This window comes from Salmo salar, chromosome ssa19 (genome assembly GCF_905237065.1).
Source record: "Salmo salar chromosome ssa19, Ssal_v3.1, whole genome shotgun sequence".
NCBI lineage: Eukaryota > Metazoa > Chordata > Actinopteri > Salmoniformes > Salmonidae > Salmo > Salmo salar.
This window is the reverse complement of record NC_059460.1, coordinates 19917257-19943656: the sequence shown is the minus strand read 5'-3', so window position 1 is coordinate 19943656 and position 26400 is coordinate 19917257. Positions and strand designations below refer to the sequence as shown.

General features: G+C 42.0%; 1 protein-coding gene across 3 annotated transcripts in view; it reads left to right on the top strand.

Moving 5' to 3' along the window:
* The window catches only part of LOC106578561 (enhancer of polycomb homolog 1), a 67285-nt gene that overhangs the window by 22929 nt on the left and 17956 nt on the right, over positions 1-26400 (top strand). For 2 of the 3 annotated variants that reach the window (XM_014157547.2, XM_014157545.2), the window contains 9 exons: positions 4949-5108; positions 5876-6021; positions 6276-6482; positions 6701-6849; positions 8509-8665; positions 9844-10002; positions 10307-10396; positions 10700-10848; positions 16179-16609. In XM_014157547.2, the coding sequence (XP_014013022.1) occupies positions 5009-5108; positions 5876-6021; positions 6276-6482; positions 6701-6849; positions 8509-8665; positions 9844-10002; positions 10307-10396; positions 10700-10848; positions 16179-16609 (1588 nt within the window). In that variant the 5' untranslated portion in view covers positions 4949-5008. Of the gene's footprint in view, positions 1-149; positions 1982-4948; positions 5109-5875; positions 6022-6275; positions 6483-6700; positions 6850-8508; positions 8666-9843; positions 10003-10306; positions 10397-10699; positions 10849-16178; positions 16610-26400 lie in introns of those variants that run through there. The other variant, XM_014157546.2, reaches the window with a different exon arrangement.

The window sequence follows — 26400 nt, the reverse complement described above, 5'->3', positions numbered from 1 at the left end:
GAAAAATTTCTAAACCTGTTTTTTGCTTTGTCATTATGGGGGTATTTTGTGTAGATTGTTACATTTCAGCCTTATTCTAAAATGGCTCAATGTGGAAAAGGGGAAGGGTTCTGAATACTGTGTGTGTGTGTAGATATTTTATTGTCCTTTATTTTCCCCTAACCCTACCAACCCCTCCCCTAATTGGAGTAAACTAGTAGACACAACTTATGGTTCTACTGCCAGCTTATACATGCTATATACATTTCATGGACACAATAGTTAGCTTTTGTTTTTTTAATCCCATCCTTCAGCTACCCTCAACCCCGCCCATCTATCGCTCAAGACCATCCAGTTTTATTTGCCATATATTTTAACTGCTGTTTCACAAAAGTGCTGAACCTATATAGGGTTCCGGATGTTTTCAGAAGATGGGCAGGGACTCTGCAGTCCTAGTTTCAGGGGTAAACTGGTTCCACCATTGGCGTGCTGTTGCTTTTCTCAAAGCAGGCATAGAAGGCATTTAGCTCGTCTGGTAGGCTCTTGTCGCTGGGCAGCTCTCGGCTAGGTTTCCCTTTTGTAATCTGATAGTTTGCAAGCCTTGGCACATCCGTCGAGCGTCGGAGCCGGCGTAGTAGGTTTCGATCTTAGTCTTATCTTGATGCTTTCCCTGTGGTTCAGGCTAGAGTCGGTCGCAGCCTGACGTTCTCCAGAGAAGGGAAGTCTGGCTCTGGCCTGTTTCTAATTGGTTCCTTATGCAAGATCTCACCCTGCCCAATGTGTTCATTAGTGCATATTGTTTCTTGTAGGACAAATTCAGGAAGGTCCCTCCCTGTTTCTGGCCCGTTTGCTTCCTAGTTAATACACCTCAAAGTATTTCTTGGGTTGGCCATTATCATCATAGAACATGATGTAAATTGTGTTTCCTCGCATTGAAGAAAATGTGAGCTGGGTGTTGCGTCAAGATTTGCTTCAACTGAGAGAAGGAAGGCCCAAGACCGGTCTGTTTGTAGACTTACTTCAGATACTAGCTTCTCGTCTTGCGCCGATGTACATCATTTGTTCTAAGATATTAACAACATTAACTGGTTTTGGCAGAAGGCTGTTTGTTGCTGAATCATTGGTATGTCACTTGGCTAGCCTAAATTATGTGCATTGATGGTGGTGCTACGTTACCTCTTGAAGTTAATGTTTCTCTGTCCTGTTGGATGGAACCTTGCCAATTCATGTATTGAAGAGATTTGTTTAGGCTAACTGTTAGACACGTATTGTTGATTCTGCTTCCTCTGTCTAAACCGTTAAGGTAATTGGCCACACCATGTGCTAAACCATATACACATTTGGTCTAGTGAGTGACATTAATCTCGCCTGGTTGCCAGATTATAATCTTTGGGCAAGTTAAAAACAATGGGCAAGTGCCCTTGAGCGCCTAATGTCAATCCCTATGGTCGTTATGTAAACTCTCAGTGATGGCTTTCCCCTGTGAATTGGACATGCCTACTCGGTGTGAAATGTTATCATAGTTAACCAGAGCACAGGCAGTCACAGTTTGCTTGTATAGCCCATCTGCTCTCTTCATCCCTTTTTGATTTGACCAGGTAAATTAACTGAGAATACATTGTCATTTACAGCAACGACATGGGGTATAGTTACAGGGGAGAGGGGGGATGAATCAGCCAATTGGAAGCTAGGGATTATTAGGTGGCCATGGTCAGATTTGGGAATTGAGCCAGGACACTCCTACTCTTACGATAAAGGATCTTTAGTGACCACAGAGAGTCAGGAAACCCATTTTACGTTCCATCCGAAAGACTGCTCCCTACACGGGGCAATGTCCCCAATCACTGCCCTGGGACATTTTCGATATTTGTTTTAGACCAGAGGAAAGAGTGCCTTCTACTGGCCCTCCAACACCACTTCCAACAGCATTTGGTCTCTCATCCATGGACCAACCAGGACCAACAATGCTTAGCTTCAGAGGCAAGCCAGCAGTGGGATGCAGGTTGGTATGTTGGCTCTCATGGAGCCAAAGGCTAGAGTCAGTCAATAGGACATATTGTCATGGTAGTTTATTTTTTATTGATATGATATGGTTTATTTGGATAATTGCTCGTGAATTCTAGGGATGGGCATAAAAATAGAGTACTTGAATGGAGAAAACAAATCTAGTTTTAGAGCACAAGGCCCCCACTGGAAAAATATGTACGCATTTATCTAAGTCTATGCCAACAGTGCGTAACAATGCCTAATCTATCATAACCATTACAGATAACAAATCCTAATTGCTAAATTGCCACACATAGTGAGCTTGTATTGGGACAGTGACGCATTTGTTGTTTTGGCTCTACCCCAGCACTTTGGATTTGAAATGATACCATGACTGAGGTGAAAGTGCAGATTCATCTTAAATTTGTGGGTAGTTTCCATATCGGGTGACCGTTTAGAAATTACAGCACTTTTGTACATAGGCCCCTCCATTTTAGGGAACCAAAAGTATTGGGACAAATTCACTTATGTGTATTAAAGTAGTCAAGTTTAGGGTTTGGTCCCATATTCCTAGTACGCAATGATTATATCAAGCTTGTGACTTTACAAACTTGTTGGATGCATTTTGCAGTTTGTTTTGGTGGTTTCAGATTATTTTGTGAACAATAGAAATTGTCATTTTGGAACCCCTTTTATTGTAGATAGAATATGTTTCGAAACACGTCTACATTAATGTGGATGCTACCATGATTATGGATAGTCCTGAATGAGTGAGAAAGTTAGATGCACAAATATCATACCCCCGAGACATGTTAACCTCTCACGATTACAATAACGGGAGCTTAGCCTTTCTGGGGGATATGATGTAAATGCCTCTAACTTTCTCACTCATCATTATTAATGATTCTTTCAGGATTATCTGTAATCATGGTAGCGTCCACATTAATGTAGAACTGTTTGAAGCATATTTTAGAAACCTGCAATGTGGATGTGACTTCAGATGGGGACACTGGACCTACTGCTAGATGGAGCCAGGGTTATAACATTGTTAGCCTATGTGGAATGGCCTAAGGATCGGATTGTGTAACACAGGGTTAGTTTACACTCCAGGCTCCAGACTAACTGTTTTCCCCTGCCTTTAACTTTTTCAATTGGCACTAGCCCATGATTTGGTGGCACCAAAATTGTCACGGCATACGCAATATAATAAATTAGTAGCCACTAGGGACCTGACTAATTGAAATTTTGCGTAACATTTAAACAGCCATTTTTTGGGGGGGGCGGGTTCCGTTAATTCACAATTAAAAAAAAAAAAAAAAAACTTCCATGTCAATTCACAATGCAGAATAAGTGTCCTATTACATATGTGTAACCGCTAGGGCCTATGCAATGGAGTTGTATCTACCACAACCCTTTACAGAGACAACGCAGCTACAGTAATATGTCGATAGCGACAATTGCTTACATTTTTCAGATGTAGAAAAAAAGTGCCGTGTCAGAAGCATCCCTACCTTTTTCAGACAGTACAATTCTGCTCTGGCATAGAATGTTCGGTATTGTTTCCCTGACAGTAGTATACGTTGTTGGTTGATGTGCTGCTAATTTTTTATGCTGATTTATATGGTAGAGTAGCTAATGTTTTTCTATTAAATATCTTGGTAAGTCATGGTATTTAACAAACTTTAAATGACTTTTTTTTAGTAGAGAGTGGTCTGCGCGCAGGCAGGCTGCATGCAGCAGCTGAAGGTTATTTGATTGACAGTTTTGGTCACCTAGTGATGGATGTTAGTCTTGCTTCTGCTGCATTCCTTTACAGACAAGTAAAATGCCCGTAAAAATCCAGAGGGTTTCGTGTGAGCTTTTTTTTAAAGCCGTAGTGTAGCCTACCCTAACAGGCAAACATGCTGTAGCCGAAGCGCTTTCAAGGGGCCACATTCCATTTATGTCTGAAAAGGGTAATCAATTCAAGCAATACAGGCTTTTGTAATTGTGGGGAAAATAACAAAACATTTTTATTAATGTTAATGATCCCGTTTAAACATTCACACCCCTAGTAGCCGCAGTGCTTAAAATAAAATAGACTACGGATATGGTATATTAAGTAAATAAAAAATTCATCAAAGCAGGAATGCATGAAGTAATTTTAATGTGCAACATAAATCAGTGATGGTCATGCATTCTGGGTTGACAATAAGGCTATTGTTGCTATAGTTTACTGTCAAAATAGGGCTCCAGAATTTGTAACTATTTTTTTTGCTGAATAGGTAACCTTTTGCCTACAAGTTTTTGTGCACAAGCTTATAGGCTAATTTGGGGGCTAATTCACCAATTTAGGGTGTAGAAACTGAAAACACAGAGATTGCTAACTGTAAATATTGCTGATAGGTAGCCCTGTAATAGATTAATCAATTAACAGCAAATTGAATGTCCTAACCCGTCCAGTCGTAGGCTAAGTAGAGGGCACAGGTGGAGGGAAAGAGTGTCAGCCACAGCAGCCGGCCTTGGTAAAATGGGCAAGTCAGGCACTTTCATAGCAGGAATCAATGCACTTTAATTAAGATGTACCGTTTAATCAAATCATGCTTTTAGCCTCCCAAAAACAGGACCATTTTTGGTGTGGTGACCAGCTAGAATTTGCAACTTGCAATGATGCGACCAATAAATGTTTTTACTCGCACAGCCAAGTCAAATGGTCGGAAAATGCAACTAAATGGTCAGTCTGGAGCCCTGCTACACAGTAAGACTGCTTCATGGTTGATACATTTCACATAAGAGCGCAAACTCCTGTTTTTAAAGGTGTCAGTCAGTGTGTTATGTGGTTTACATTTCACCGAAGCGATGTTGTTAATGTAGCTGGCCTCCAGACTAACCTCGTTTAATGTTTTCCTTGTGTATGTCATTGCACCTCACCAAAGCACTGTTGTTGATGTAGGCATAATGACTGAATCTATGACCTCTCCTTTGTTATATTCCTGCCCCACAGGAGCACCATCTCCAGCGGGCCATCTCTGCACAGCAGGTGTACGGGGAGAAACGGGACAACATGGTCATCCCCGTCCCCGAAGCAGGGAGCAACATCGCCTACTACGAGTCCCTCTACCCCGGGGACTTCAAGATGCCAAAGCAGCTCATTCACATACAGCGTGAGGACTATTACTATTCATGTAACCTGTCTGTGTCTGTTTTTCTCCTGTGTGTCTGTCTGCCTCTGTCTGCAGTTAGTCGGCAGATGTTTGTCTTGAGTGTGCCTGGTGTGCTGGTTTTCCTGTGTGTGTGTGTGTGTGTGTGTGTGCACATACTGCAGTTTGTTTGTGTGTTCATGCTGCTGCGTGTGTGTGCTCTGTCTGAGGTATGTTTAAGTGATTGTGTCAGCCCCTGGGGTGTCTCTAATAGCAGCAGTGTGATCTCAGACGTGTCCTGCTGTCTGAAAGCATTTGAGCACACTCACTCACTCACACACCACACACACACTCACGCAGGCTGCGGCGGGGGGAGAGTGGGGCACTCTGTCTGTCTGTCTGGATACTCAGTAAGCCCAGGGGACCCCCTCTCAGCCCCAGTTTACAAACACTCCTGTCTGCACCATTTTTTTTTAAAGGACTTTCATGTAGAACCAGATATGCAAAGGGAGGGCAGGTTTTTTGCAAGCTTAGCGTATTTCTGGAGTTGGCAGCATTACGCTGCTGATTGTGGGCAAAAAACAGACGTGTTTTTATCAGAATTCCCATTTATCATCTTTCTGTAACACCTATTCACTTTAAAGTACACTACTTTTGACCAGGGCCCTTAGCTCTCTGGTCAAAGGTAGTGCACTATATTGGGAATAGGGTGCCATTTGACAAGCACTTTAAAAGTACTGCGAAGTGTTGTTGGTGTTATTTCTTACTTCAACTTGTGTTCTTCATCACAGCTTTCAGTTTGGATACAGAGCAGCCGGACTACGACCTGGATTCAGAGGACGAGGCGTTTGTGAATAAGCTGAAGAAGAAGATGGAGATCACCTCTCTGCAATTTGAGGAGATGATTGACCGGCTGGAGAAAGGCAGTGGCACACAGGTACTTTAACCACACCACAATGCTCAAGGCATTTCTTAGGCCAGTGTTAGGACATAGGCCAGTGTTTCTCAAACCTCTTCTTGTGTACCCCAAGCCGTTCTGCCTATTTGGTTAAATAAGTGGAATGGCTAGGGGTACTTAAGGACAAGTTTGGGAAGCACTTTCGTTTGCTGTAGGTGTTCATGATTAGTCTAGGTGGTTTATTGAGTACTAGAAAGAACAGTTTGACTAAATGTGTGTTGCCGCCGCCTCAGCTGGTGAGCCTGCAGGAGGCCAAGCTGCTGCTGAAGGAGGATGACGAGTTGATCAAGGAGGTGTTTGACTACTGGACGAGGAAGCGAAAAAACTGTAAGAGTGGCTCGCTCATCCCTACTGTGAAGCAGGAGAAGAGAGACGGATCCAGCACCTCAGACCCCTACGTGGCCTTCCGCAGGAGGACCGAGAAGATGCAGACCAGAAAGGTGAGGCTGGAGGCCAGTTCCCACAACAGGGTCTTTAAAGACCCAGCTGTCACCCAGACACAATTCTGGATTTAGCTGTAACCTAGAGCTAGTTCCCTAGGGCCTGCATTGGGCATACATTTTAGTTCAAGAAATCTGGGTCCAGGAAACTGGCCTACGAAGTATAGTAAGGAGAGAATGTTGTTTACTTACATGCGCCTCCGTAAATCAATCTTTAGAACCGTAAGAACGACGAGGCTGGGTATGAGAAGATGCTGAAGCTGCGGAGGGACCTGAGCCGAGCCGTCACCATCCTGGAGATGATCAAGAGGAGGGAGAAGAGCAAGCGGGAGCTGCTACACCTCACCCTGGAGATCGTAGAGAAGAGGTGAGAAAGCCCTTCAAAGCTTGTTTTATCTCTGGTTTCTCGCTGGGTTTTGGACCTTGAACAACTTTATTTGTCTCAGTTACTATCTAGGCTTTAGAATGCTATTTGCTGTGGGTATAAATTATTGGTCCCCCAAATCAAAGAAAACAGTTGCTTTCTCTGTGATTGCAGGTTAATGACTTTCTGCAGCTGTTAGTTTTCAGGCTGATTACACACCTGCCATTTTGGTTCTGTGACTTGGGTAGTAGCCTGTCTGGTTGATTTTTAAACCTGCTATTTGTTAACCCAAGGAGCCTCCTTTGGGAGTCAGGGCAGGCTGGGGATGCATCCCAAATTGCACCCTATTCCCTATATAGTACACTATGGGCCCTGGTCAAAAGTTGTACACTATAATAGGGAAGTGATCATCAACTAAATTCAGCTGCGGGTCGATTTTCTTTTGTAAGCGGATGGTCAGGGGACAGGAACAAAATTACAAATAATTTGTGGACTGAAAATTGACCGCAAGAATCCCAAACGGATATAATATTTGACTAAAACTTAATCATTTCAAACCTTGCTTACATTTGTATACGATCACATATCTATTTTATGTGTGGGAATACTTGAGAACAAATTTCCAAAATTAAAATCACTTGGAGCTGATTTGCAGTTTTTTTTTGTCATGTCTTTTGCTCAGCAAACTTGGGGTGCCAAATAAAATCACCTGCGGGCTGCCAGTTGGGGAACCCTGATGTAGGGAGGAGTGCCATTTGGGACGAATCCTGTATGATGGGTATTAGCAGAGTAGACCAAGGCCATGCATTTGTTTTATGGAGTCAGGCTTTGCTGCTCATGTTAATTGGGGGCATCATTCAGTGCTCTTTTTTGCATGCATTATCAATTAGAATTCACCTTATTTGTGCAGTAAGGTCAAAGCAATGAGCTCATTCACTTTCACTCAATACACTGGCCATAAAAAAAAAAAAGTTTTGTCAGTACAGAACAGAATAAGCTGGGCTTATTGTTGCTTAGTTGCATTTATATCTCTTAATTTATTTTTGGGGGGCTTGCTGTTCCCTTGTGGGACACTTTCTGTCCCAAATAGCACCCTATTCCCTGCAAAGTGCACTACTTTTGACCAGGGCCCTATGGACCTGATCAAAAGTAGTGCGCAATGCAGGTTGCCATTTGGGAATCGCATTTCCAAACATGACATATCAGAATGGGATAGATTCCATCTGAAAGTAGATGTCACTGCGAGTTTAGATTTTCCTTCTTTCCTTGAGTGCTTTTGATTTGTAGTGACATTTCAATTTCCGCCTGTTATCAGCCTGCCCTGCGCTAGCGTCTGCATCCTGATGGTTTTATTTTTACTCACACAGTTGGATTGGCGTATTGTTCTATGATGGAAGATGTTTTGCCCTTGTATAGCAGAGACCCAGGTGGCCAACTTCCTTCACTACTTTTCGGAGTATTTTCTCTGATTTTAGAAATGGTGTAGCCTGCTCACATCCAGTAACTTGCCTGTGCAAAGTACAAAAAGTACTTATGAAAGACACATGGTTAGGCCTACTTGCACACTGCTGAATGCTCCTGCAGTTTAATTGTGCAACATTTTGACCTAAAAGGGTATTTCTCCAATAACCCTCACCCCCTCTACCTCTGTGTCCTCCCTAGAAATGGCATGCCTGACTACGGCAGTGAAGTTATGGCAGAGGCCCTGGCCCAGAGGGCTCTGGTAAAGCCCGTCTACACGATACCCATCATTCCCCTCTCCAACAGCAACCAGTACCGCCACCAAGACCACATGGACATGAAGGAGTACAAAACGAAAGTAAGAAACATATATCAAATCACATTTTATTTGTCACATACGCTGAATACAACAGTTGTAGACCTTACAGTGAAATGCTTACTTACAAGCCCTTAGCCAACAATGCAGCTCAAGAGTTAATAAAATATTTACTAAATAAACAAAAGTAAAATAAAAATCAAATCAATCTAAAAGTAACACAATACATTTGCATAACAATAACAAGGTTATATACAGGGGGTACCGGTACCGAGTCAATGTGCAGGGGTTAAGGTTAGTTGAGGTAATTAGCTGTTGTATTGATAAGGAGATGGGACACCATTATGGTAGCTTCAGGAAGGTCTTTACTAAGATAACACCGGATATGTTACACAGAGCATTATGGGTACTGTAGTAAATCATTGTACAGCTCTCGTGACTTATTTAGCTAGCACAACTAAGGGTGCCATTGGGGACACAGACCCTTCTCATTATGACTATTGAGCAGTCAATCAACCAGCTGGGCGATGAGTGACTCTCCTATTGTTTATCCCCACCCTCATCTATTGATGTAACTGTGTCCCTCCACAGTCCTAGTCCACACCCACTTTGCTTTCATTCCTTCCATTGATTTAAATGATAACCCCACCCCCTCCCCACCTCTTCCCTCTGGGGCCTTGGGTTGAATGAGAGTTCAGTTCACTAACCTCTACTAGTGGTATGGAGGAGTGTGTTCATTCAGGGAGGGGTTGAGGGGTGGGGTCTGCTCTTTGGGAAGGCAGGGAGGAGTGGAGTGTGTTGTGGTCAGTGGGTTGGTGGGGGTCCTGTCTTCAGGGAGCGGCACAATCTGTCTGGGCAGAAGCATCTGGTGCGTGCCTCGCCTCTCATCTGCATACCAATGACTCACTGTTCTGTTTCTGAATGGCACCACCTCCATATGAAATGCGACAGGGCTCGGAATACCTTTTTGTAGCACCTCTCTATCCTCCATAGGACTTGCTATATATGTTTGTTCATTTATTGAATAGGACAGAGGTAGTGAGGAAATATGGAGGATGGAGTGTGTTGAAATAGTGGGACGGATTCAAACCCATGCTGCAGCGGTATATGTGATCTGGAGGCAGCGGCTTCGACCGCTAGACCAACCTAGGCCACGCTCTGAATCCCTTTTAATAATATACACCGCTGTGTAACAGTTTCTTTTATGGTTCTCCTTCCAGCCGGAGAAGACCGATGTGGTCAGAACAAAGAGGAAGTACGAGAAGAAGCCTAAGATCCCTCCTCTCTCTGCACCCCAACACTCTGGCCCCTCTGTGTTCAACCCCAAGGACCTCAACCAGTATGACTTCCCCAGCTCTGACGACGAACCCTTCTCACAGGTAAACTTATGAATAACGCCGGTGGTGGTGGTGTTTGCGTCCTAAATGGAACCCTATTTCCTATTTACTGCACCGCTTCATGGGCCCTGGTCAGAAGTAGTGCAACTGTATAGGAAACAGGTTGCCATTTGGGGTGCAGATAATGATGGTGATAATGTTTAGTATCTGTCTATTTGTTGTGGTTGTAGCAGCGGTAGTAGCAGTTGGATATGTGATTACAATCATGGCTGTTGTCTAAGTAGCCAGCCCCATTGTTATTGTCTCTGGCTCTTATCGTAACTCATCCCCCCCCGTGTTTGTTTAGATCTATTCAGGTTCCTCGGAGGCAGAGGAGGAGAATGACCCAGATGGCTGCTTTGCGTTCCGGAGGAAGGCCGGCTGTCAGTACTACGCTGTGAGTAGAGTAGCTGCCTGCGCTCTTGTGACTCCGCTGCTCTATTTATAGCCCATACGCTGCTCTTTCGGCCAGCCACACACACCCAGCCAGGGCTGCCGCTTTTTTCTCTTCCACGCTCTGCTGACCACATCAACGCCTTACTGACGGACCCTTCCCGCTTTTGTCTCTCTTCTCTCTCTCCTCCCTCCCCTCTCTCTTCACCCTTTTCTATTTTCTTCTCTCTATTGCTCTCTCTCCCCCATTCCATCTCGCCATCTCCCTCGCGCTCTCTCTCTCTCTGTCCCTCTCTCCCTCCCTCAGTCTCGTCTGGACCAGAGTGGTAACTGGCCGTGGGTCAGCCCCTCTGGGGGCGGTTTGGGCGACCCTCGCTTCCGCTACTGCCTCACGTCCCTGACGGTGCCCAGGCGCTGCGTAGGGTTGGCAAGGCGACGCACGGGCAGAGGGGGCAGGTGAGTTCAGACGCCCTTACTGCTGCCTAGGTCTGTGTCCCAAATGGCACCCTATTCCCTATGTAGCTCACTACTTTTGGGCTCTGGTCAATAGGAAATAGGTTGCCATTTGGGACACATCCCAAATCTCGCCTTGAGGCTCTACTAGCCTGTTGTAGTAGCTGTTCATTTGACAGGGGATCCTATTTCTGTGCTGGATGTCATTGAGGAGATTAAGTTGGCATGTGGTGACAGTTTCTGACACACACTCACTGCAACACGCGCACACAGATTGGAAACAACTATCAGGTCTTTGAGGAAGGCTAGAACTATAATACTCTCATAGTGTGACATGCAATTACAGCTGCAACATTTTATCATGCTTATACCACCTGCCCGGGGCTCTGAATTTGAGGTCTTCATGGGTCTAAAAAGTTGGGCTGTTCCGAAATGGACCTGGGGCTTTCCCATCCGGACCCAATATGCGTAAAAAATGTTTTATTAATTCCGAACAGACCCGAGAATAACTAGACCCGGTACGTAGAGACCTGGATGGATCCTGACCCGGTCCGATCTGAGGGAAACAGCAGAAAATGATATATTTTTTTTACGCTGCTTTATTAAACAGAGCTGATAAAGCGCGAGGTAGAGAGAGGTACCGCTCTAGCAGGGACAGTGCTGTGTGTTTACTCAGTGTGTGAGCGAGCCGACTCGCGCTACAGTAGATAGTTCATTGAAAACGTAGATACATTTGCACAATTAGCACTTCTTGTCTCTCAAAAACATTGGTACAGTTGTTAGTTAGCTAGCTAGTAAATTTGAGCCATATTAGCATAGATGTGGCATCAGTCAAAACAAGGTATCATTAACAAAATACAACAAGCTGAAATGATTCCCTCATGCCAGCTTCTTGTAATTGTTGCTCGCTATTTGACCATTACGAATAATAATGCACACCGTCCGGCCACACAGATGCGTGCGCATGCTTTTTGTAACAATGTCAGTCAACCTGTATTGCCGCTTTGATGACTTATGATTGGCCAACAAGCTACACGTGCCACTCGTGAAAAGCAAGATCAGGAGCATAAATTATACAATTTATAACTCTCTCTACTGCAGCAGTCGCGTTCGGATCTCTACAGGCCTTTCCGGACAAGTCAGTTAAAATTACACATACCCGTGACAATCATATCAGATCTGACCAAGAGCTGTTACTAGGGCTGTTGCGGTGACCGTATTACCGCCACACCGGCGGTTACGAGTCATGAAGGCAGTCAAATTCCACGTGACCGTTTAGTCACGGTAATTAGGCTTCTCCAAGCTCTGATGCTGCTGATGGTCATTAGTAGACTACCAAACTTGCTAACTGCCTGCTCAGCACTCTGTCCCTCTAATCACTCTGCCATAAATGCAAATGTCAATGACAATGGAATCAAACACTTCATGAGAGCTCATGCTGTTCAACATCTCTATAGGCTATGCAATTGCCTGCGAAAACAGTGATGGCCACTACTAAAAAGAGGATCCCATCAGCTTTCTATAGGCTAGGCCTACTTCTACTATATTTATTTCTCAATTTTCCTAATATTAAGCACATTGTTTATCTTTACAACAGGAGTATAGCCTACCTGGCTGGCATGAAAGCGTTCTCCATTCGTTTTTTAGGTGCATAGATGACATGTATTTTTTTCCCACTGCCCCCGTTTCGAGACAGGTGCATGATAATGGTCCATTCTAAATAAAATTCACACATATATTATTTAGTATATGTAAAGACAAGATTAAATCAAGAATAGTCTGATGGGTGACAATATTAGCCTATCACTTGTGAATTATATATTATCACTTGTGAATGATACCCAGAAACTGCCTTTTCCCGCGACTTTTTGAATTCAGTCGCACACCGCATGTAGCCTAGGCCTATGTGTTTTAATAAGGTTTGTATCACAACTAAAATGATCGAATAACTTCTTATCATTAAGCACATTTAATTTGCTTTACAAGGGGATTAGAGCCTAACTGGCTTGCGAAAGTATTCACCCCCTTGGCATTTTTCCTATTTGCCAGGTTGCCTTACAACCTCGAATTAAAATGGATTTTTGGGAGGTTTGTATCATTTGATTTACACAACATGCCTACCACTTTGAAGATGCAAAATATTTTTTATTGTGAAACAAGCAAGAAATAAGAGTCATAACTAACTATTCACTCCCTCAACGTCAATACTTTGTAGAGTCACCTTTTGCAGCAATTACAGCTGCAAGTCTCTTGGGGTATGTCTCTATAAGCTTGGCACATCTAGCCACTGGGATTGTTGCCCATTCTTCAAGCCAAAACTGCTCTAGCTCCTTGAAGTTCGATGGGTTCTGCTGATGTTCAGCAATCTTTAAGTCATACCACAGATTCTCAATTGGATTGGGTCTGGGCTTTGACTAGGCCATTCCAATACATTTAAATGTTTCCTCTTAAACCACTCGAGTGTTGCTTTAGCAGTATGCTTAGGATCATTGTCCTGCTGGAAGGTAACCTCCGTCCCGGTCTCAAATCTCTGAAAGACTGAAGCAGGTTTCCCTCAAGAATTTCCCTGTATTTAGCGCCATCCATCATTCCTTCAATTCTGACCAGTTTCCCAGTCCCTGCCAATGAAAAACATCCCCACAGCATGATGCTGCCACCACCATGCTTCACTGTGGGGATGGTGTTCTCGGGGTGATGAGAGGTGTTGGGTGTGCGCCAGACATAGCGTTTATCTTGATAGCCAAAAAGGTCCATTTTAGTCCCATCTGACCAGAGTGCCTTCTTCCATATGTTTGGGGAGTCCCATCTGCATTTTGGCGAACACTTTAAGCAATGGCTTTTTTCTGGCCACTCTTCTGTAAAGCCCAGCTCTGTGGAGTGTACAGCTTAAAGTGGTCCTATGGACAGATATGCTCCACTGCGGAGCTTCGCAGCTCCTTCAGGGTTATCTTTGGTCTCTTAGTTGCCTATCTGATTAATGCCCTCCTTGCCTTGTCCGTGAGTTTTGGTGGGCCGCCCTCTCTTGGCAGGTTTTTTGTGGTGCCATATTCTTTCCATTTTTTAAATAATAGATTTAATGGTGCTCTGTGGAATGTTCAAAGTTTCGGATATTTTTTTTATAACCAAACCCTGATCGGTACTTCTCCACAACTTTGTCCCTAACCTGTTTGGAGAGCTCCTTGGTCTTCATGGTGCAGCTTGCTTGGTGGTGCCCCTTGCTTAGTGATGTTGCAGGCTCTGGGGCCCTTCAGAACAGGTGTAAATACACTGAGGTCATGTGACACTTAGATTGCACACAGGTGGACTTCATTTAACAAATTATGTGACTTCTGAAGGTAATTGGTTGCACCAAATCTTATTTAGGGGCTTCATAGCAAAGAGCACGCACTGTTTTTCATTTTTTATAATTTTTTTAAAGAAGTAATTTGTTTCTCTTCACCAATCTGGACTATTTTGTGTATGTCTATGACATGAAATACAAATAAAAATCCATTTCAATTACAGGTTGTAATGCAACAAAATAGGAAAAAGGCCAAGGGGATGAATACTTTTGCAAGGCACTGTACGTAAGCAGCGTTTGAGTTTAAAGTTTGGGGAAGGTCATTTTCACCATAAATGCACCTTTTATAATAAAAGCATTACATGCATAATTGCATTTGCGGTCACATTTGATAATGGTATTTTCCCGCTAATGGAATATTCGCGCTTATAGCCTACTGCCATGTGCGCATTGCTGCGCTTACATTGTGAAGAAATAGCCTAATGATTTGTCTACATTTTAAGCTAAACGTTCTGATCTGTTGCGTCAGCCACATTGCGTAAGAACGTTTTTGGGGATGCTAGCGGTTGTATTAATTTGGGATCTATTGCACCCCACAACTGTCGCAGACTATGTTTGGAATATTTATTTATTGCACAGAATAGAGTAGGTCAACTTTTGTACTATGGGGGATAGTAGATTGACAAAGGCTAGTGCTTTTGCTGTTGGTTAGGCCTACTCATTTTGTTTGCTGACCAAAAAGTAAATGTGGACAGTTCTTCAATATCTTCAATATTCACCTCAGAATTGGATAAGGACGAGCGCAGTTGCGTCCCCGACGTGTCTGTCTTCTCTTGTAGCCTGTGAGAAAGACACGATCATGTGATGGAGAGCCATGTGAGTGAGAGGCGCTTCGGATTGCGCAGCACTCTGGGCCGCAAAAGGCATAGATTATTATTTTTTTGGGTGCATTGCTGCCACACAGGGGATGCGACCTTAAAATTCAAGGCATTATCAAGTGCTTGGCAAATTGTGAATGAGAGACTACTGAAATGTGTACAGCCTGCGCAAAAACCTAAGTAAAGCTCATGCCTTTCAAGTGACTTTTTCAAAAGCATCATGTAGCCTTACAATGTATAAAAAATCCAAACTTATGGCCCAACGTTTGTAGAATAACTACAGTTACATTAATAACTAAATTAAGCATATACGAGTACCTATTTCTTTGTTAACCGCTCAACACGGAATAGTCGCTCAAATCGTTTGGATATATTTATATTTTATTAAGCTTTGTTCAATTGTTTCCTTCATACTATAAAATAATATTAAATATTGCCACAGAATTCTAAGCAAATCTTGTTTGCTAAATGAACTAGTCTAGCCCACAGCCATTTGGCGTATCCACATTAGGACTTAACTGAAGGACTGAGTTTTCTATGTTCTTCTGAAATAGACCACATTTTCTTCATATCATGCTTCTTTAGACTTGTCTAAAATAAATCATGGATTTATTGTGAAGGTGTAGGTTATATTAATGTATTTATTATACTTTTTTTATGTAGATGTTCCAAAAGCCTACAAACCACTGATGCAGACCATGTGTGGAAACCAGGAGATGCTAAATGTGTTTGTTAATTACTGGTCAATTACCGTGGGACCGACAGTTATTTGCTTGTCAAATCACCCTCTGACTAAATTTCGTGACCGACACAGCCCTACCTGTGACATCATTTAGAATTCTGGGTCCCGGATCTGGTCTCGGGTATTTGGGTACAGGTGGATCTGTGAAGACCTCTGCTCTAAATATATCCACGACTTACTATCTCATGTTGTGTAAACAGGAGTCTGTGGATGCATCACAAATGGAACCCTGTTCTCTTTATATACTTTTGACCACGGCATGCGTTCCCTATATAATGTACTACTTTTGACCAGGGTTGCTCTATTTTTGACCAGAGCCTTATGGGTCCTGGTCAAAAGCAGTGCACTATATAGGGAATAGGGTGCCATATGGGACTCAGTCTGGGTGTTATCGTTGCTGTGATGGTAACGAGTCTCTCTGGTTCTGTTTCAGGGTTTTGCTGGACAGAGCGCACACAGATCTGGACAATGTTTTCCACAGCCTGGACTCGGACCCCGAGACCGAACCACTTCAAGCCTCATCTCCTCCCACAAGCTCTCCTCTCCGCAGCGCAGCGCCTGCCAGTACCTCAGACACCAATACCTCGGACCGAACCAATGCTCCCAACAACCACCACCCCTCTTCTTCCTCCTCTTCGTCACAATCTGTGGACCTCAGTGAGATTCTGTTGAACATTAAGTCGGGCCGCTGGAGGCACTTTAGGCCGCGGACGCTATCCCATCACCCCCTGGGTGGAGGTGACATTTCACGCTACAGAGGATTTAGAGGATTTACCCGGAGTACGTCCTCGGGACAGAGTAGGCTCTTGGGGAGTGGAGCTAACGCCCTACCCCGCACTGGCCCAGGAGCTACACCCGTCACCGGTGAGTTGTGCTCCTCCTGCTTTGTGCTTATCGCTAGAATTCAGGTATTGGGTAACCTGCCAAGTCCTGCTTGAGAGTACTGAATGGTGTTTGTTTCTGTCACCACTTTGCTTTACGGGCACTATACAATGCAGATATAGGCATAGTATGTGCTGTTTCTGAGTACTGGTTTAAGAGTTTGCTGTGCCTCAGAGTCCTGAATGTGAATGTAATGTACCCCAGCCCTGTGGCGGAGGAATATCTGCTATTCTGTGTTCCACATAGCACCTTATTCCCTTTGTAATGCACTGTTTAAGTTTTGACCTAGCCCATGTCCACAAAGCGTCTACAAGTAGAAGTGCTGTCCCTAGGATAAGTTTTGACTTTTAAATAATAGTTAAAAGGGGCGATCTGAGCCTAGATCAGCAATCCTACTCTGAGATGCTTTGTGGATATGGACCCATGGCCCATAGGGCCCTGGTTAAAAAAAAAGTTGTGCACTAAAGGGAATAGGGTGCCATTTGGGATGCAGTATTCCACCCCCTTGCTTTAGGGCACTATGTTGATGCTCTTGAGGACAGGTATTCTCTTTAGAAAGCGGATAAATAGATAAGTGTTTGGCAGGGAGAGGAGAGGAGGTGTTTGTTTTGACCTAGTCACAGGAGCATTATTTCTTGAAAATACAGTTTTTCTGTTCTGGCAGAGCTATAAAGGTTTAGTGTGAATCAGAATGAGAGAATTGAGCAGGCTTTGAGTGTGTGTGTGTGTGTGGTATGTGGGGAGGGGTGTAATTGGAAAATGTCTCCATGCATGAAATTGTGAGCTACCATTGTTTAGTGTATGTGCCTGCGTGTGCCTGCGAGAGGGAGGGTGCGAAGGAGAGATAAATGTGCATTTTTAAAGGCTCACTGTTTAGCTATTCTGTATCTGATCCTGATTAGGTATTTAATGGTGTATTTTTCTCCTCCAAAAAGCGACGCCTTTTCTGGCTGTAAAGCAAATGAACATTCTGCATTCATACGCTGCTTCCTTATAAGAGTACATTAATTCCTGTTCTCCCGGCTCGGGGAGTCAATTAGAAATGGTGTCGTATAATTAGATTCAGAAGAGGGCCAATGGCTGTAGAGATGAGTCTGCTGCATGCTAAACACTGTCAGGCTTACCTATATGATGAGCAGTATCTCAAGCTAGAGTCTTGGCTTGTTCGAGTTCAGCCTTGAAAGTCCTATCCTTCCTGCTGTGGTGTTTGAAGACTGGAATATGGAGAGCAATATTAATGGTGTCTTTTTGTAAGCAATAGTGGAGGCTAACTCCGCCATGGCATCGTTGGCCAAAGCCTATGGGGAAAGTACTGCGGTTTTTAGATAAACGCTGAAAGTAAGGTCTGTGTTAAACACAGGCTTCGGAGATCTTACATGCTGACTACGTCGGCTCATGTTGATTTTGTCTATCCCTCCAGACGCGATCATGACACACAGGTTAAAATGCCAAACTGAACTGTGAATAAATTATATAGATTTTGTGGCAGGTCAAAACACAGGACACATTCATGGACATTTAGCTAGCTAGCTGTTGATATCTAGTTTGTCCTGGGAGATGAACCTTGGTTATTTTACCTGATATGCATATTGTCGTTTTAGATGGATCTTTGTAGAATTTTGACCCAGAGTCATACAAAATCGTGTTTCTCTTCTCTGACAATTAATCCCCAGATAAAAAGGTTAACCTTAGTTTGTTTTTAGTTCTTTTATTATTCTCTCGTTTGTCTTTCAAGCATCCTGATATCCAATAAGGAAGGGACTTGTGGAGCGTTTCAAATAGTTCAAAGTTCTATTTTAGCGCATGTTCACATGCGTGAGTGGTGTGGGTGAAATGATTGAATAACATGTATGTGTGAATCTATTTTGCAACGCTCGCGCACGCCACATCCGATGACGTTTGCATGTTATACATTTTGTTCTATGAAATCAACAGAACATCACTTTTTGTGCATTTATAAGCGTTTATTTAGTCAGAACAATCATTTAAAGGCTTCATGAAGGTCTTGTTAACCTGTTGGGTCTAGGGGGCAGCATTTGCACGTCTTGATAAAAAAATGTACCCGATTTAATCTGGTTACTAATGTTATTACTCATGTTGGGTACCCTCGTTCCAATACGTTATAAAAGGCTATGCATTCGTCCACCTTGAATATTATTCATGTTCTGGTTAAAAAAGGCCCTAATGATTTATGCTATACAACGTTTGACATGTTTGAACGAACGGAAATATATTTTTTCCCCTCGTTCATGACGAGAAGTCCGGCTGGCTTACATCATGTGCTAACGAGACGGAGATTTTTGGACATAAATGATGAGCTTTTTTGAACAAAACTACATTCGTTATGGACCTGTGATACCTGGAAGTGACATCTGATGAAGAGAATCAAAGGTAATGGATTATTTACATAGTATTTTCGATTTTAGATCTCCCCAACATGACGTCTAGTCTGTATCGCAACGCGTATTTTTCTGGGCGCAGTGCTCAGATTATTGCAAAGTGTGATTTCCCAGTAAGGTTATTTTTAAATCTGGCAAGTTGATTGCGTTCAAAAGATGTAAATCTATAATTCTTTAAATGACAATATAATATTTTACCAATGTTTTCTAATTTTTTTTATGATTAATAAAGTTTATTTTTTTAAAAAAAAATTTAAGTTTATCTTTGGAGTATTTTAGATGTGAGTGTTAAATTACTGTTTTATTTTTACGTTTTCATGGTTTTTGGTTACCTAAATTTTAACTATACAAACTCTTAAGAACAAACCTTCAAATATACTTAATTATTACTCTAATGTTATCGTATTCGAAAACAATTTTAATAGTGAAAGTTTTTTTGTTTTATATGGTTTTATTCTTACATTTTGATTTTATATTATTATTTTTAAAATTGTATAATTTTAATCATATTTTGCAATCTAATTTGCTGCTTTCGAAATGCGCCGTATGACTGATATTAGCAACTACACTGATCGAAAATATAAACGCAACATAAAATGTTGGTACCATGTTCTCATGAGCTGAAATAAAATAATCCATCTACCTGAGGTGTGGCATATCAAGAAGCTGATTAAACATCATCATCTTACAGGTTCACTTTGTGCTGTTGACAATAAAAGGCCACTCTAAAATGTGCAGTTTTCTGATACAACACAATGCCACATATGTGTTGTTAGCACATGATCTAAGCCCGCCGGACTTCACTTCATGAACGAGGGGGAAAATATATTTACGTTCGTTCAAACATGTCAAACGTTGTATAGCATAAATCATTAGTGCCTTTTTTAACCAGAACATGAATAATATTCAAGGTGGACGAATGCATTCTCTTTTAAAACGTATTGGAACGAGGGTACCCAACATGACCTCGCGCTCCAGAGTCTAATCGGCCATCACCGTTCCAAGGCTCTTGTTCGGTCAGATCTCACAGTAGAAGACTCAAAACACTTTGTAAAGGCTGGTGACATCTAGTGGAAGCAATAGGAAGTGCCAAAACATTAATAAGCCCCTGTGTGTTTCAATGGCATAGGCTTAAAGGTAATTCAACACATCAGGTATCCACTTCCTGTCAGAATCTGTCTCAGGGTTTTGCCTGCCAAATGAGTTCTGTTATACTCACAGACACCATTCAAACAGTTTTAGAAACTTTAGAGTGTTTTCTATCCATATATAATAAGTATATGCATATTCTAGTTACTGGGTAGGATTAGTAACCAGATTAAATCGGGTACATTTTTTTTATCCAGCCGTGCAAATGCTGCCCCCTTGCCCCAACAGGTTAAGGATCTGTACACAATTCCTGTAAGCTGAATATGTCCCAGATCTTCCATGGCCTTGCATACTCACCAGACAGATCACCTATTAAGCATGTTTGGGATGCTCTGGATTGCCGTGTACGACGGCATGTTCCAGCCAGTGGGACAACGTTCCACGGGCCACAATCAACAGCCTGATCAACTCTATACGAAGGAGTTATGTCGTGCTGCTTGAGGCAAATAAATGGTGGTCACACCAGATACTGACTGGTTTTCTGATCCAAGCCCCTATCTCTGTTGGTCACAGGTATCTGTGACCAACAGATGCATATCTCTATTCCCAGTCATGTGAAGTCCATAGATTAGGGCCTAATTTAATTGATGAAGTGGGCGGTCAGGGACCGGAGCATAATTATAATAATTTGTAAACTGCAAATTTACCACAACTAAGCCCAAAAATAGATTTTATTTGAAAATAATTTTCATACATTGACAGGATCAGGTCTTTTTTTGTGTGTGTGGGAAAAGAACAGATTTCCTAAATGATTTGCAGCGTTGATCCCAAAACCCCCATACATTTTCCCATAGCTATGGCCAACAAACCAGAAGCAGAAAATGCTAACTCATTTACGATTTTAGGACTACAAGCTGGTGAGCTCTGTACTTCATAGGAATATTTACGTTTTAGAATTATGTTTGTCAGAAAGCTAGCCGTGGTGTGTAGGGCTGACCCCATTTAGTCGACTGGACGATTGTTTGGTTGTTGGTCGGCAGATTATTTTTTTTTGGCGAACGATGGCAAATATAAATAAATAAAAATGCATGGCACACGAGACGCCTGTCTCAGTGGACTAATCCATTGCAGAGGCCGCGGGGATGGCACACCCTAATCACCAGTAGTACATTTACCATAATTACTCATCTACTATGCTTGTTTGGTTATGAACATTTCTGTTAATGCATTCAATTTATTATTATTATTATTATTGCAGTCTTACTGTTGTCATTGTTGGAGTGGACACATTGTGCACACAACCTAGCCTACAGGTGTGAAGTTTTGGTTTATTTTATTCCATTTACATGTCAATTTATGAATTCATTGGTTTGGAGCGCTCCTGTCAATCTTGAGTAAGGACACTCACCTGATTACACATAGAAATAGGCCTAGGCTACCTGGCCTGCGAGCAAATGTAGGTATATAAATGTGCCCATTTGGGAATCTGATACTATTTCTGATTGTCTTAACTCACCATCACTGTGGAGCTTCTCAAAGTAATTTTTTCTTTGCCTCAAACAGCAAGTAAACCAAGTCTGATTTTACATCCATTGAGAATGAGAATGACAATAGTTCCTCAACGTAGCCTATTGACTTTGCTATATTGATCTCTGCCTCCCTCTTAATTCATTTGTGTCTTCATTTTTAATTGCATTGCTTAGCGCATCAGGCAAGCTCAGTAGCCTACAAATAGTTTATTTTATTCAAACATACTGAAAAATACATGTTTAAAAATGTTGACCAATTTAGATGACTCTTGGTTGACCAATTTTATTTTTTGTTGTTGTCAGGGACAGCCATATCGGTGTGTTTCTTTCATACCCCCTTGCGGTTTTCTAGGTCACACGTTGGACTGCAGTACCATTTTGGGGAGGTATATTTTGCCATGCTTCTGTGACCACTGGTGTGTGTGTTTATGTTCACTTAGTCAACTTTTGATGTCACTAAGTGTATATTGTATACGAGTAGCCTATGTTCTGGCTGTCACACCTCTTTTGCTTAGATCAAAAGAATAACCATAGGAGCTAGTTCATAGCTAAGCCCAGTTCGTCTCCTGATAAGCGATCTTTCTGAAGGAGGTATTTTTATGGGCTCAGTCAAAGGTTTGACCCAGTGTAGAGAGTGGCCCGATAAGAGGTTACATGATTCGCAAACCACACCTGGAATCTGAAAAGATGTATTGACCCAAACCACAGCGGCTGGCTAAGTGTAGGATGTGGATTGAGAATGTCTTGACTTGGGCTTTGAGGTAAACCTCTGTCTGTGAGCTCAAACATAGACCTTTACAGGGGTTCAGCACAGCCTTGTGCATCACTGTAACCTTAGGTTTAGGGCAATTTTAGTGTTATGGATATGACATTTACACACAAAATGGGAATCAGAATGTCTCTCAGAATTTCCTTGTCAAGTATAAATTAAAATGTGTATATTTGTAGAACCCTAAAGAGGAAGTGTAGACAATTCTATATAATGCCACAGTAACGCAACAGCAACAACTTCCGTTATGGATGTGATGGAAATGGACAGGCATTTTAGGGACAATGGACACATCAGCAAAAGTCAATCTCAGTCTTAGGGTAAAATATTAATAGCCACTTTGAAAGTAAGGATTGACTACACAAACAATGATGAAAATATAAAAATGGTTATATATACATACACACAGACACACGTCAGAGAGGAACATTGACCATTATGGATGTGACACTGTGGAAAATAAGTTTTTATATATTAAAGATTTCTTCACCAAACTTCATCATATTTTTGTTGTCATCTGAAAATGCAGTGTACCTCAAATAACCAAGAAATCACCAGTATCTTGAATAATTATTGCATAGGCTCTCAAAGTGCACTTGTGGGTCCCATCTTAACCAACCATAAATTAGTTTACATTTCTTTATTTGAGAAACTGTTTTCATTCCGAATTAGAATGCTACATACCTCAACAATTCATAATAACACTAGAGGTAAATGTTGTTATGGATGTGACATTCGGCGTTATGGATGTGACAGGGTCCCAAAAGACAGATCGCAAATGATCACACTGCACTCCATTTCAAATGTACAATGTTTCAGTCATTTCATTTTAGATCGTTAACCTGTTTAGGATAGGGGGCAGTATTGACACGGCTGGATAAAAAAACTTACCCGATTTAATCTGGTTACCACTCCTACCCAGTAACTAGAATATGCATATACTTATTACACATGGATAGAAAACACCCTAAAGTTTCTAAAACTGTTTGAATGGTGTCTGTGAGTATAACAGAACTCATTTGGCAGGCAAAAACCTGACAAGGTTTCAGGCAGGAAGTGGCCTGTCTGACAAGGTGTCGTTCTTCTTGTCTCTGTTTATTGAAGAGTGAGGATCTTAGCTGTCCCGTGACACTTCCTACGGCTGCCATAGGGTCTCAGAAGGCGGCAAAAAGCTGAATCGTGGCTTTGCAGGCTCTGGCTGAAACAAAGTAGCGCGTTTGGGTAGTGGCTGGTTACAGTACTGTGAGACTCAGGCGCGTGCCGCGTCGACCGAAAGCTTTGTTTACTTTCCTCAGTTTAGCTAAATGGACATTCCCGGTCGGAATATTATCGCTTTTCTATGAGGAAAAATGGCATAAAAATGGATTTTAAACAGCGGTTGACATGCTTCAAAGTACGGTAATGGAATATTTAGATTTTTTTGTCACGAATTGCGCCATGCCCACGACCCTGATTTACCATTTCAGATAGTGTCTGGGACGCATACGAACAAAACGCCGCTATTCGGATATAACGATGGATTATTTTGGACCAAACCAACATTTGTTATTGAAGTAGCAGTCCTGGGAGTGCATTCTGACGAAGACAACAAAAGGTAATCAAACTTTTATAATAGTAAAGCTGATATTGGTGAGTGCTAAACTTGCCGGGTGTCTAAATAGCTAGCCCGTGATGCCTGGGCTATGTACTTAGAATATTGCAAAATGTGCTTTCACCAAAAAGCTATTTTAAAATCGGACATATCGAGTGCATAGAGGAGTTCTGTATCTATAATTCGTAAAATAATTGTTATGCTTTTTGTGAACGTTTATCGTGAGTAATTTAGTAAAATGTTAGCGAATTCCCCGGAAGTTTGCGGGGGTTATGCTAGTTCTGAACGTCACATGCTAATGTAAAAAGCTGGTTTTTGATATAAATATGAACTTGATTGAACAAAACATGCATGTATTGTATAACATAATGTCCTAGGGTTGTCATCTGATGAAGATCATCAAAGGTGAGTGCTGCATTTAGCTGTCTTCTGGGTTTTTGTGACATTATATGCTAGCTTGAAAAATGGGTGTCTGATTATTTCTGGCTTGGTACTCTGCTGACATAATCTAATGTTTTGCTTTCGTTGTAAAGCCTTTTTGAAATCGGACAGTGTGGTTAGATTAACGAGAGTCTTGTCTTTAAATAGCTGAGAATTGAAGTAATAGGATTTTTAAGGTTTTGAAAATCGCGCCACAGGCTGCAAGTGGCATAGAGGTTAATGACTGTTTTATTTAAAATATTAATGTTTATTATTAATCACCTACTGAGTAACAGAATAAACATTACAAAAACTCAAAAAATAAATATTAACTCGTAATATATCTCACACCCTTTAATCTGCCAGCACATCAGGCTCTATGAAATGTTACCTCCTCCCCCTGTTCTCCACAAAAGGACACATGGACTGGACAACTTGACCTGCAGCCACCCAAGCCTTGTCCTCCTTGGCTAGCAAGATGTACACAAATCCTGTGTGGTAATTTCTCTTGAACAGCATCCGAGTCAGTCTTTATCTGTTACCAGTCCCACAAACTGCAGTGTAGTACCCCATATGGACTCTACAAGGTGTCAAAAGCATTCCACAGGAATACTGGCCCATCCTGACTCAATCCTTCAGTTGTGTCAAGTTGGCTGGATGTCCTTTGGGTGGTGGATCATTCATGATACACACAGGAAACTGTTGAGCGTGAAACCCAGCAACATTGCAGTTCTTGACACAAACCGGTGCATCTGACATCTACTAGCATACCCCATTCAAAGGCACTTGTATTTTTTGTCTTGCCCATTCACCCTCTGAATGGCAGACAATCCAATCATTTGTCTCAGGGATTAAAAATCCTTCTTTAACCTGTCTCCTTCCCTATCGACACTGATTTGAAGTGGATTTAGCAAGTGACATCAATAAGGAATCATGGCTTTCACCTGGTCAGTGCATGTCATGGAAAGAGCAGTTAATGTTTTGTAGACTCAGTGTATACATCTAACCCTAGACTCAGGGATTGATACACTCATTTCAATCTTTTGTTCATTTGAGATAGCTGTGCTCATTCCTCACTCGTCCCTTATCTCTACTATATCTTGACATAGGTCATTGTTTTATGTCTTTCCTTTGAACTCCGTTTTTATGTGAAATGGTAAAACAAGTGTTTCATTGAATTATAATCTACCAGTGGCACAGGGTTTGCACTTTCACAGACATTTCTTGTCAGGTCGTAAATCACCTGAGACTTGACAGCTGCAGACTACACAGATACAGACAAATATTGTCACTGGGGGGTACCCGTAGTTACTCAAGGAAGTAAACAAACTCAGCATGACCAGTGAAAGTTTCTTATGGATTTTTAAGACTTTAATTATGTTTATGAATTTAAGACCTTTTATTATGCCATGTGATCTCAGGCAATGGTCCAGTTAGCAGAACGCATGATTGCAGTTCATATGAGAACGGGAGTACGCCCGAAATAGATCACACACACAGATTGCCCGCTAGCTTGTTTACTAACATCAACACACTTCTGAAGCTGTAGGAAGGGCATGACCATTCTATTATGATCGCGTTATGCCTTGCTGCTGACTAGTGAGTCATTGATCATGTTATGCGTCCGTAACGGTCACATCCGTTACGCTTAGAACGAGTACTGACAGAGAGGAAACCAATTATACATCACCTAAGCCCTTGATGAAAGTTAGCTTTGCACAGAAAGTTTGCGTACAATCATACTTGAAACGCATCCACAATAACAACCTTTCATCAAAACATTACAAATGTGGCACTCCCTGTCCAAATCAGCTTTCTAGCATCACTAGAATTCTATACTAGCACTCAATGGACTAGAGGTCGACCGATTAATCGGAATGGCCGACTAATTAGGGCTGATTTCATAACAATCGTTATTTTTGGCCACCGATTTGCCAATCTTTTTTTATTTTATTTTATTTTATATATATATATAT